Source organism: Tachysurus vachellii, chromosome 13 (assembly GCF_030014155.1).
Source record: "Tachysurus vachellii isolate PV-2020 chromosome 13, HZAU_Pvac_v1, whole genome shotgun sequence".
Classification (NCBI taxonomy): domain Eukaryota; kingdom Metazoa; phylum Chordata; class Actinopteri; order Siluriformes; family Bagridae; genus Tachysurus; species Tachysurus vachellii.
The window spans coordinates 22435596-22448138 of NC_083472.1; the positions used below are offsets into that span (position 1 = coordinate 22435596).

Below are 12543 nucleotides of genomic sequence, written 5' to 3' on the forward strand. Positions count from 1 at the left end.
AAACATGCACACACACACAAATGCGCTCAAGCACACACACTCACACACGTATATGCACGTGTGATTGTGTGTGTGCATGTGTGTGTGTGTATGTGCATATGTGTGTGTGCATGTGTGTGTGTTCACACGTTCATATACGTGTGCGAGTGTGGGTGCTTGAGCGCTTGTGTGTGCATGTTTGTGTGTGCGCTTGTGTGCATGTGTGTGTGTATGCACAGAACACACATGCACACACACACACACACATATGCAAATACACACATGCACACACAAGCGCTCAAGCACACACACTCACACATGTATATGCATGTGTGAACACACACACACATGCACACACACACTCACACATATGCACATGCGAACACAAATGCACACACACACACTCACATGCAAACACACACATGCACACACACACACACTCACACACATATGCACATGCGAACACACATGCATACACACACACATATGCAAACACACACATGCACAGATACACACACACACACACACACACAGCTGCCCAGTGTGTCCTGCTGGGGCGGGGCAGCCTGTTTTCAGGGGGTGTTTAAGGGACTATTGTGTTAGTCGTGCGGTGGTGAGAGAGTAGGGGGAAAGCTCAGGAGATGAGAGGGACACATCTGTTCAGAGAGACAGAGAAGGAGGGTGTGAAGGACAGAGTGGGCGAATTAAAGAGAAAAGACTCAGAGTTCTTAGGACAGAGGGAAGGTAAGGGCTCGCTTCTGTGTGCTTTTTGGGTTTTATCATCTAAACATCATTATTTTCCTTTTTTTTTAATCTTGTTCAACTTTCAGCTGTTATAAATATGTTATACAGTGTAAGTGCGTGCTGGATTACTTAAGTTGTTAAATTATTATTCTGCATCTAGTTAAGCTTTCCTCACGTGTCTTATGTCTCTTCTATGTGTCATATATGTGGAAATCTAAATATACTAACAAACCCTTCAGGATGTACGACGTTATTCGTATCATCTCACTTCATGCATCACGACACGGTGATTATTTTTCTGAAACATCACATCAGACACGTTTGATTCTTCTGAAATTGGCAGCAATTCACCAGCGATTAAAGATTTCCTTTATTAAATAATAGATTTTAGTGTTGCTCTTTTTAACGATACTTCAGGGATCGTTGTCTTTCAGACGTTTTCTCGACAGCCTCTTTTTTGCTCTCTCTTTAAAAAAAAAAACCAAAAAAAACCTGCTTTTCATGTCACTGAAAAACTGGAAAGCGCATCATCCTCAGTCCTGATGACTTTCCCGGGTTGGAAAACATCTTTCTCTCTGACTGTTATGCCGTAAGCGATGACACCGACGATATCGTTCAACCTTAGATCGTGTGAATTGTTCTCCTTATAATCCATACAAGAATATTTACTACAGAAACAATAATACAGTATTATATGAGAAAAATAACTGCTGTTATAGGTAAATAATTAAATTTTATCAGAATCAAGAAATGTATAAAAACAGTTGTATAAATAACTACAACGTCTGTTTAAACACTGGAAGGTAGAAGGTTCAGTAGCAAGCTTTCGATTTGTACTTTCTTGCTAACTGTTTTTGACACATGAAGCCTGTTGCACTTCATTTGATTTGAAGTTGTGATGGTCAAAACATTTTATTAAGTTATACAAGAAAAAAATCTGACATGCTAGAGCAACTATCACACAATAAATGAAAAAAAAATGCAAATCCACAGCTAGCATACTGCGACCTAACTATCGCTTCTTTACACAATTTCATTGCATTCATTCAGGAACAAAAAAAAAAAAATCCAAATGCAATTCTGCTCCTGGAAGTTACACTGCTCTATATTAGATTAGATTAGATTAGATTCAACTTTATTGTCATTACACATGTAAAAGTACAAGGCAACGAAATGCAGTTTAGGTCTAACCAGAGTGCAATAGCAGCAAGTGCAGGATATACAGTGTTTACAAGAGTTAAATAAATTAAATAAAATGGTAATATAGGAGTAATTTACAGATGTGTGTGTACTATGGACATAATATACAGATGAATATATATGTACTATGAACATAATATACAGATGAATATATTTGTACTATGAACATAATATACAGATGAATATATTTGTACTATGAACATAATACACAGATGAATATATATATGTACTATGAACATAATATACAGATGAATATATTTGTACTATGAACATAATATACAGATGAATATATATCTACTATGAACATAATATACAGATGAATATATATGTACTATGAACATAATATACAGATGGCTATAACTATAAACTGACATTTACAGAAGGATATGTACTATGAACATAATAGTTGCTGTTACTATAAACAGAAATCAGGTGGATATATACAATGGTAAGTTAGGCAATGGTGAGCAGCAATGCAAAAAAAGAGCAAGTGTGTAAATGAGCATAGTGTTTGTGTAACAGTCCAATAATGCAATAACGAAGTGTGGGGTAAGAAATGAGTAAATGACATATATAACAAAAGAAGCTTTTGTCATTTCCTCAATTCAATTTCCTCTGTTCAGATTTAAGCTTTGTGATCAAATGTGCTAAAATTGGTTAAAAATGCTTGAATTTCACTTTAGAAGTTTTAATGATGTTTTAAAGATGATCAAGATGTAAAATCTTGAATTTTTACTGCAAAAAGCAGCAAACAGCACGAAAACATGAGCCAGGATTCAGACAACGGTCAAAAAACACTGCTGAATATAAGGCACATCAAGGCACAAGTCTTAGACACACGGAACGGCGAGACTTTGTAAAAAAGTTCATATGTTTGATTTAAACATGAAGTAATGCTGAAATGTTTAGCAGATTGAATTCCTTACACATGAATAATAAAAAGTTCAGGTTTATGTTAAAACAAACAACTCGTATGTACTGGATATGTGACCAATATCGTAAAAATGTCCTTTATGGACATCTTTTTAATGCTGCTGGGAAGATTTGCTTGTAAAGCGGATTGAAGACGGCAACATTTGAATGATTGAAAACCGGAGGACGGTAGAAGAGAGGCGTAGAAGGTGGATTTAATTTAGAGCAGACAACACGGTGTAAGGGGCAGTGAGCGGCTTGTAGGATGTGAGGATTTAATTAAATTACTTGGTGTCATTTCATTAAGGGAGAGAGCGGCCGGATGAAAAGAGCCTGAGAGGGGCTGGGTGAAAAGAGACAGTTATGGAATGAGGGAGATGAAGTAGTAAAGCCCCCCTCGGAGAGGGTCGAAAGAGGGCAGGGTGAAAAGAACAAGATACTATTGTTAAATTTTAAACATCTTTTTCCGGTGAAGCTGTTTTATATGTAGTTCGACTGATTTGTGATGTGTGTGTGTGTGTGTGTGTTTTCATCCTACCAGATGACAGTCAGTTTGTATGAACCTGTAGCCCATGTGCCAATCAGCTCTTCGATCAGTGCTATATTTGTGCAGTATAAAGAATATAATATGTCTTGTGTGTGTTAAAGGTGAACACAAGTGAACGATATACAAAGAAATAAAACATTTCCTGTATACTGAATTTAATAAAAACTAAACACCCATCATGTCCATAACACTTCATGTTAATCTGCACATTTCTGTGTCGTGTAGATTTTCCCGTATCAGACAACTCTGTTACGTGACACTGACACTGGAGACTCCTTCCGTAAATGTTACATCATCTTCTGCGTATATGATGTTATGTTAAGGTGTTATGTCATGTAATGACTTCATGGAGATGGGGAAGTGGTAGCTTAGTGGTTAAGGTGTTGGAATACTGATAGAAAGGGCGTGAGTTCAAATCCCAGGGCCACCAAGCTGTCACTCTTGGGCCCCTGAGCAAGGCCCTTAACCCTCAATTGCTCAGCTGTATAAATGAGATAATTGTAAGTCGCTCTGGATAAGAGCGTCTGCCGTAAATGTAAATGTAATGTAGATGGATGCTAGTTTATAACCTTATTAACACAGACACATGTTAGAAATTCACCAAAAGCTCACAACACAAAAAAAAACTTAGACTTACTAAGACAACAGGGTTATGTCTGGGGAAATATAAGTTAGGAAACAAATTATGAACATCACTAACAAATACAGAAACTCAATGCTACAGAAACGAAGACAGTACGGCCGCGTTCACACTGTAAGTCTTAATGCTCAATTCGGATATTTTGCTCAGATCTGATTTTTTTGTTTGGCTGTTCACATTACCTTTTAAAATGTGGCCTATATCAGCTACCAGTGTGAACTGTTTGCTGTTTCGAACTGACCCGCACGCGCAAACGAACAATAACAATGACGTCACACGCAGCACGCCGTTGCGCTAAAAAGTTGGCGAGGTTATGGAGGAAGTATTGTATCATCTGGTGCAAGCAAACATATCATGTAATGCTATAATGTGATGTATTCAATGCAAGCATTATGAGCTGGTTCACGTAACCACTTTATATAACACTCTTAACACACACGTTACCAGTCACGTTTGTGTCACGTTTTCGCCGGCGCGAAAAATAAATAAATAAATAAATAATTGTGACGAATGTCGATGTAGATTTACGTAAAAGTCGCATCAAATCCGCCTTGGCTGTTCACACTGCGGCCACATTGGAAAAGATCAGATTTGGGTCTGATTCAGGACCACATATGGAAGTGGCCCAGATCTGATTTGAAAAAAATCAGATCTGGGCCAGATTTGAGTGTTCACACTACTCCTGAAGAAGTCTGACCTGGTCACTTGACCCCAAAAAAATCGGATTTGGGCCACTTTTACCTGCAGTGTGAACGTGGCCTTAATGACTTAAATAAGGAGACAAATAAAAAAAATAAATAAAAAACTTTTGCACAAAAATCAACGGAGGAAATAAAACTAACGACAAAAGAAGTTGAAAAACGTGAGAGTCCTAGGGGTCTGTGTAGGAACCGTTAAGTTAAATCATAGTAACTTACCATATATTGTCCCCTGTGTTGTGTTACTTTATTAGTAAAGCATCAGCTAATATGTATAAAGTGTGTAAAAGTATATAAGTGATGTGATATTTTCACCCATTCTCTAGTCTGTAGATGTTCATGGTTGTTCCTCATCAAGGATGGAAACCCTAACATTTCCTTCTGGATGAAGACGCCGATTTTCCTACATCTTAAATGTTTTACATGTCGCCAGTATGAAGGTGCTACAGTGGACGGTGCTTACGCTCAGCCTGTGTGGATGTAAGTGGGCGGTGTCTGTTCCACTGGCCCCACACATTGCATTATTAACACCTGAAACCACGCCCTCCGTTACACCCACAATGGACGAGAGCGCAAGGCTAGTGGTGAGACTTTACTCTGTAAATAAATAAATAAATAAATAAATATTTCATATTATGTGCAACATTTGAGGAAATTAGACTAATTATGATGAATGACTAAATGCATGGTAAAAATAAGTAAATAAATTAACTCAATTGTTGATAATAAATCACAAATTTTTAATAAAAATACATCCATCTATGGGGGCACGGTGGCTTAGTGGTTAGCACGTTCGCCTCACACCTCCAGGGTTGGGGGTTCGATTCCCGCCTCCACCTTGTGTTTGTGGAGTTTGCATGTTCTCCCCGTGCCTCGGGGGTTTCCTCCGGGTACTCCGGTTTCCTCCCCCGGTCCAAAGACATGCATGGTAGGTTGATTGGCATCTCTGGAAAATTGTCCGTAGTGTGTGAGTGTGTGAGTGAATGAGAGTGTGTGTGTGCCCTGCGATGGGTTGGCACTCCATCCAGGGTGTATCCTGTCTTGATGCCCGATGACGCCTGAGATAGGCACAGGCTCCCCGTGACCCGAGGTAGTTCGGATAAGCGGTAGAAGATGAATGAATGAATGAACATCCATCTATCCATCCATCCCTTATGAAAAACCAAATAACATCCAATTAAATGTCCAAATGATTATCAAAAGATTAATGATGGTGCTCCACTGGTGCTTGAACAGGATTGGCTTATGAAGTATGGCTACCTGCCCCCTCCTGACCCCTCCACGGGTCAGCTCCAGGCCTGGACTGCAGTCACACATGCTTTGAAGGCCATGCAGAGATTTGCTGGATTACAAGATACTGGAGAACTGGGTAGGAAACACACACCTTTCTGTTCCATATCACTTTTTAACCTCTTAGCAGTGACCAATCTTCTCTGTCTTCCTGCTCTCTCTCCATCTCTCTTTCTCTTGTTCAGATGAGGAGACTCTGAGACTGATGCAGACTCCTCGCTGTTCACTTCCTGATGATGAAGAGAGAAGCCAGATCTCTGAGTCAGACTTAGAGAGTGAACATCACGACCAGAGGGTAAAGCGAGACGTATCAAGTTGGGCTCAGAGAAACATCAACTGGAGGTTTGTGTCAGGACTTGAGAGAGAAGGCTTTACTTCTATAAACGAACATTAAAGTTAAGGTGGTCTGAAGATCAGTTTCCTGGAGTGCACCGTGGTTCTAAACAACTTTCACATTCACACTCTCTTTCTCTTTCTCTTTCTCTCACTCTCGCTCTCAGATTGCGTACGTACCCCACTTCCTCTGCTCTGTCCCATGAGACGTTCCGTTCTCTGGTCTTCTACGCTCTGAAAGTGTGGTCAGAACCAACAGCTCTTGAATTTTACGAGGTCAGATATTTTACTGTACACAATTTTCAGATTGATGTTAAATAATTATTTGTAGATCTGTTCATTTAGAAACAGCATAAGCAATTCCTTCCTCATAACCCTGTGCCTGAAACCTGACAGGTTGGAGGACCAGATGGGGCGGATCTCCTGATTGATTTTTTACATGGTTCACATGGTGATGGATATCCGTTTGATGGAGTGGGTGGAGCTGTTGGCCACGCCTTCTTTCCTTCAGACCCAGACAGAGCCGGTGAAGTCCATCTGGATGCAGAGGAGGAGTGGGCATTCAGACAGCCGGGTAACACACACACGAACAAACTTCAGAATCTGTAACACACATGCTTACTTAAATTTCTTCACTTAAAACTGCGCTTTGGGTTCCTGCAGCTTCTGAAGGTACAGATGCGTTCACGGTGCTGGTGCACGAGCTCGGCCATGCTCTCGGACTCTCCCACTCTTCAGCGCGGGGGTCCGTTATGAGGCCGTATTACCAAGGGCCCCTGGAAGACCCGCTCCACTTCAGCCTGGGCTCTCCAGACCGAGAGCACATCACCGCTCTCTATGGTAACACCCATCAAATTACACCCAAAAATATTCTGGATTTTGTGTGAAGAGAAACGGAAGGATGTGTAGTGGGAAATAAATAATTAATCCATTCATCCCTCCTTCCATCTGTCCATCAATCAATCTATCTGTCCATCCATTCTATTTGAATCCATTTATCAATCAATCCACACATCTATATTTCCATCAATCAAGCAGACAACCAATCTATCCATTTATCCATCAATTTAGCAATCAGTAAATCCACCCACCCACATGTTCATCCATCCATCTATCCATCCACCTATTTGTAAATGCATCTATACAAGCCTTCATTCATCCATTAATATATCTCAGTCTATTCATTCGTCTAACTATCCATCCAACCATTCATTAATTCATCCATCCGTCCATTTGCCACTTAAATCTATTCATCCATCAGTCCAGCCATTTGTTCCTCTGCCTATCTGTCTATCCGACTGTTTTCTTTTTTTCTTTTGTCTGTCTACCTTCCAATACATCATCCATATATATATATATATATATATGTCAGTCCACCCAGTCATCCAGTCATCTGTCCATCAATCAATCAATCAATCATTCGATCAGTCAATCAGTCAATCAATCAATTAATCAATCCCTCCACCCATCCATCCATTCATCCATCCATCCATCTATCCATCTATACGTGCTTCTCTTGATATATAATACCAAAACTAATGCTGATATATTCATTAATAGTTTAATATTAAAGGTTTAATACAATGTACTTTGTTTAGGAAAGAGGGGTGATAATCTACAGACAGTCAGTCCTCCTCCAGAGGCAGAAGCTGAACTAAAACATCCACACAGAGATGCACACAGACTCACACACATGCACCGGCACACACACAGACACCAGGACAGGTATGATGAACATCCATGCCGGAGCAGTGGAAGCCCTCGATATACTGCATACAGTATTTGATTGTTTGTTGCTGTTGATAGCTGTTCAATTTTGTCCCTCTTTTCTTTAGATCCAGTCCTTCTCTGGATCGCTGCAACACCAGTTTCGACGCGGTTGCTAAAATTCGAGGGGAAACGTTTTTCTTCAAAGGTAAAATTCCAGGACACTGATACTGATACTGATCTGAGGCTCTAATGAACATAAAAGAAATTCACTTCTTCTCTTCAAAAGTAGATTTAATATTTTTTATCCAGGGTTATAAATGAACTATAAATATAAATACAGTACAATTGGAATCTCAGGTCTGAGTATGTGGAGGGTGAATCGTGGAGGTCTGGTGTCTCAGAGAGCCGTATCCGTACAGAAACTCTGGGCCGCTCTGCCCGCATCTCTGCCCCCACTGAGGGCCGTATTGGAGAGGCATGAGGATCACGCTATCATCTTCATCAGTGGTCAGATTCTCCAACCGTCCTCATGTTGCTTTCTCTGGCTTCTTTAACATGCTTTTACAGTTATACTTTATGTAGTTGTACAGTATGTAAAGTGTGTGTTATCTACAATAATCCAGACCCATGGTGTGTTCTCAGGTTCTCAGTTCTGGCTGTTTAAGGATCTGTCTCTGCAGAAAGGTTTTCCGCAGCCGCTCTCTGCTCTGAATCTCACAGACTCGGACGGAGTGAAGCTCGGTGTGCACTGGGACCCTGAAAAAGGAGTGGTGTGGGGGTCAGCAAAAGAGGGTGGAGAGTGTGGTGAGGTGTGGACGGAGCTCACCGAAGGAGGAGTGAATGGAATTATTACAGACAATGATGGTGAGGATGAGAGAATGTTGTTACGGGTTATAAAATATAACTAATGTAGCTTTAATTATTAAATCTGACAATCATAATTCTCTCACACAATCAAAACTCTTACACAGTCAAATCTCTCTCACACACAGTGCTATACTGTTCTCACACAGTTAAAACTCTCTCACACACAATCAAAACTCTCACACACAGTCAAAACTCTCACGCACAGTTCTATACTGTTCTCACACAGTTAAAACTCTCTCACACACAATCAAAACTCTCACACAGTCAAAACTCTCTCACACAGTCAAAATTCTCTCACACAATCAAAACTCTCACACGCAGTCAAAACTCTCTCACACACAATCAAAACTCTCACACACAGTCAAAACTCTCTCACACACAATCAAAACTCTCACACAGTCAAAACTCTCTCACACACAGTCAAAATTCTCTCACACAGTCAAAATTCTCTCACACACAGTCAAAACTCTCTCACACACACAGTCAAAATTCTCTCACACACAGTCAAAACTCCCTCACACACAATCAAAACTCTCACACCATCAAATTTCTCAAAAACAATTAAATCTTGCTCACACACAGTCAAAACTCTCTCACACACACAATCAAATCTGACACACAAACAAAACTCTCACACAGTCAAATTTCTCAGACAATTAAATCTCTCTCACACACAGTCAGAACTCTCTCACACACACGATCAAAACTCTCACACAGTCAAAACTCTCTCACACACAGTCAAAATTCTCTCACACAGTCAAAACTCTCTCACACACAGTCAAAATTCTCTCACACAGTCAAAATTCTCTCACACACAGTCAAAACTCTCTCACACACACAGTCAAAATTCTCTCACACACAGTCAAAACTCTCTCACACACACAGTCAAAATTCTCTCACACACAGTCAAAACTCTCTCACACACACAGTTAAAACTCCCTCACACACAATCAAAACTCTCACACCATCAAATTTCTCAAAAACAATTAAATCTTGCTCACACACAGTCAAAACTCTCTCACACACACAATCAAATCTGACACACAAACAAAACTCTCACACAGTCAAATTTCTCAGACAATTAAATCTCTCTCACACACAGTCAGAACTCTCTCACATACACGATCAAAACTCTCACACAGTCAAAATTCTCTCACACACAGTCAAAACTCTCTCACACACACAGTCAAAATTCTCTCACACACAGTCAAAACTCTCTCTCACACACAGTCAAAATTCTCTCACACAGTCAAAACTCCCTCACACACAATCAAAACTCTCACACCATCAAATTTCTCAAAAACAATTAAATCTTGCTCACACACAGTCAAAACTCTCTCACACACACAATCAAATCTGACACACAAACAAAACTCTCACACAGTCAAATTTCTCAGACAATTAAATCTCTCTCACACACAGTCAGAACTCTCTCACACACACGATCAAAACTCTCACACAGTCAAAACTCTCTCACACACAGTCAAAATTCTCTCACACAGTCAAAACTCTCTCACACACAGTCAAAATTCTCTCACACAGTCAAAATTCTCTCACACACAGTCAAAACTCTCTCACACACACAGTCAAAATTCTCTCACACACAGTCAAAACTCTCTCACACACACAGTCAAAATTCTCTCACACACAGTCAAAACTCCCTCACACACAATCAAAACTCTCACACCATCAAATTTCTCAAAAACAATTAAATCTTGCTCACACACAGTCAAAACTCTCTCACACACAATCAAATCTGACACACAAACAAAACTCTCACACAGTCAAATTTCTCAGACAATTAAATCTCTCTCACACACAGTCAGAACTCTCTCACACACACGATCAAAACTCTCACACAGTCAAAACTCTCTCACACACAGTCAAAATTCTCTCACACAGTCAAAACTCTCTCACACACAGTCAAAACTCTCTCACACACACAGTCAAAATTCTCTCACACACAGTCAAAACTCCCTCACACACAATCAAAACTCTCACACCATCAAATTTCTCAAAAACAATTAAATCTTGCTCACACACAGTCAAAACTCTCTCACACACACAATCAAATCTGACACACAAACAAAACTCTCACACAGTCAAATTTCTCAGACAATTAAATCTCTCTCACACACAGTCAGAACTCTCTCACACACACGATCAAAACTCTCACACAGTCAAAACTCTCTCACACACAGTCAAAATTCTCTCACACAGTCAAAACTCTCACACACACAGTCAAAATTCTCTCACACAGTCAAAATTCTCTCACACACAGTCAAAACTCTCTCACACACACAGTCAAAATTCTCTCACACACAGTCAAAACTCTTTCACACACACAGTCAAAATTCTCTCACACAGTCAAAACTCTCTCACACACAGTCAAAATTCTCTCACACAGTCAAAATTCTCTCACACACAGTCAAAACTCTCTCACACACACAGTCAAAATTCTCTCACACACAGTCAAAACTCTCTCACACACACAGTTAAAACTCCCTCACACACAATCAAAACTCTCACACCATCAAATTTCTCAAAAACAATTAAATCTTGCTCACACACAGTCAAAACTCTCTCACACACACAATCAAATCTGACACACAAACAAAACTCACACACAGTCAAAACTCTCTCACACACAGTCAAAATTCTCTCACACAGTCAAAATTCTCTCACACACAGTCAAAACTCTCTCACACATACACACACACAGTCAATCAACACAACCTCCCACACAGAGTCAATCCTCTCGTGTGTTTATGAGCCCTTTTTTCTTTCTTCTTTGACCATCAGGTTCTCTCCTCCTCTTCAAAGGCTCTCAGTATTGGCAATTTGCTCACCGATGCTCCGCCCCTGAGCCTGGCTTTCCCCGACCTGTGGCCTCAGATTGGTTGAACTGCCCAGACCCCTCTCTCTATCACCCCGGTGACATCTCTCTGACGTCCACTGTTGGTCAGCAGGAGCTTCAAGAGAGAAAAAAGGAACAAGCTTTGGAGCAGATCAGGCGTAGGCACAAAACCACAGTGAGACATACAGAAAATCCCGGGGAATGTCCTTGTACCGACAGCGCAGCTCTATCTAGCACCAGTCTGCATTACCTGACAATTAGCCTGCTCTTACACACAGCCATCTGTGTCACTTCACATCCTTTTCATCTTTAGATGTCTTTATACGTCATTTTTAATTTCTGATTTCTTCAACAGTATGCGTGAGATGCTTTTCTGCTCACCACGGTTAAAAAGAGTGCTTATTTGAGTTACTGGAGCCATTCTGGTGACTAGTCTGGAAGTGTTCCACTGACCACTTTCTTCAAGAAGAGGATTCATTCATTCATTCATTCACCTTCTACCGCTTATCCGAACTACCTCGGGTCACGGGGAGCCTGTGCCTATCTCAGGCGTCATTGGGCATCAAGGCAGGATAAACCCTGGACGGAGTGCCAACCCATCACAGGGCACACACACACACACACACACACACACACACACACACACACTCTCATAATCACACAATCACACACTACGGACAATTTTCCAGAGATGCCAATCAACCTACCATGCATGTCTTTGGACCGGGGGAGGAAACCGGAGTACCCGGAGGAAACCCCCGAGGCA

General features: G+C 40.6%; 1 protein-coding gene across 1 annotated transcript; it reads left to right on the forward strand.

Moving 5' to 3' along the window:
- The first annotated feature begins 5066 nt into the window (after nt 1–5066).
- mmp17b (matrix metallopeptidase 17b) lies at nt 5067–12103 on the forward strand. Its single transcript, XM_060885260.1, has 11 exons — nt 5067–5304; nt 5957–6089; nt 6196–6352; nt 6511–6619; nt 6740–6917; nt 7007–7183; nt 7942–8068; nt 8179–8258; nt 8411–8560; nt 8696–8917; nt 11723–12103. Exons 1-11 carry the CDS (start codon nt 5155–5157, stop codon nt 12088–12090), a joined length of 1851 nt encoding a protein of 616 aa, XP_060741243.1. The 5' UTR covers nt 5067–5154; the 3' UTR covers nt 12091–12103.
- The last annotated feature ends 440 nt before the right edge of the window (nt 12104–12543 follow it).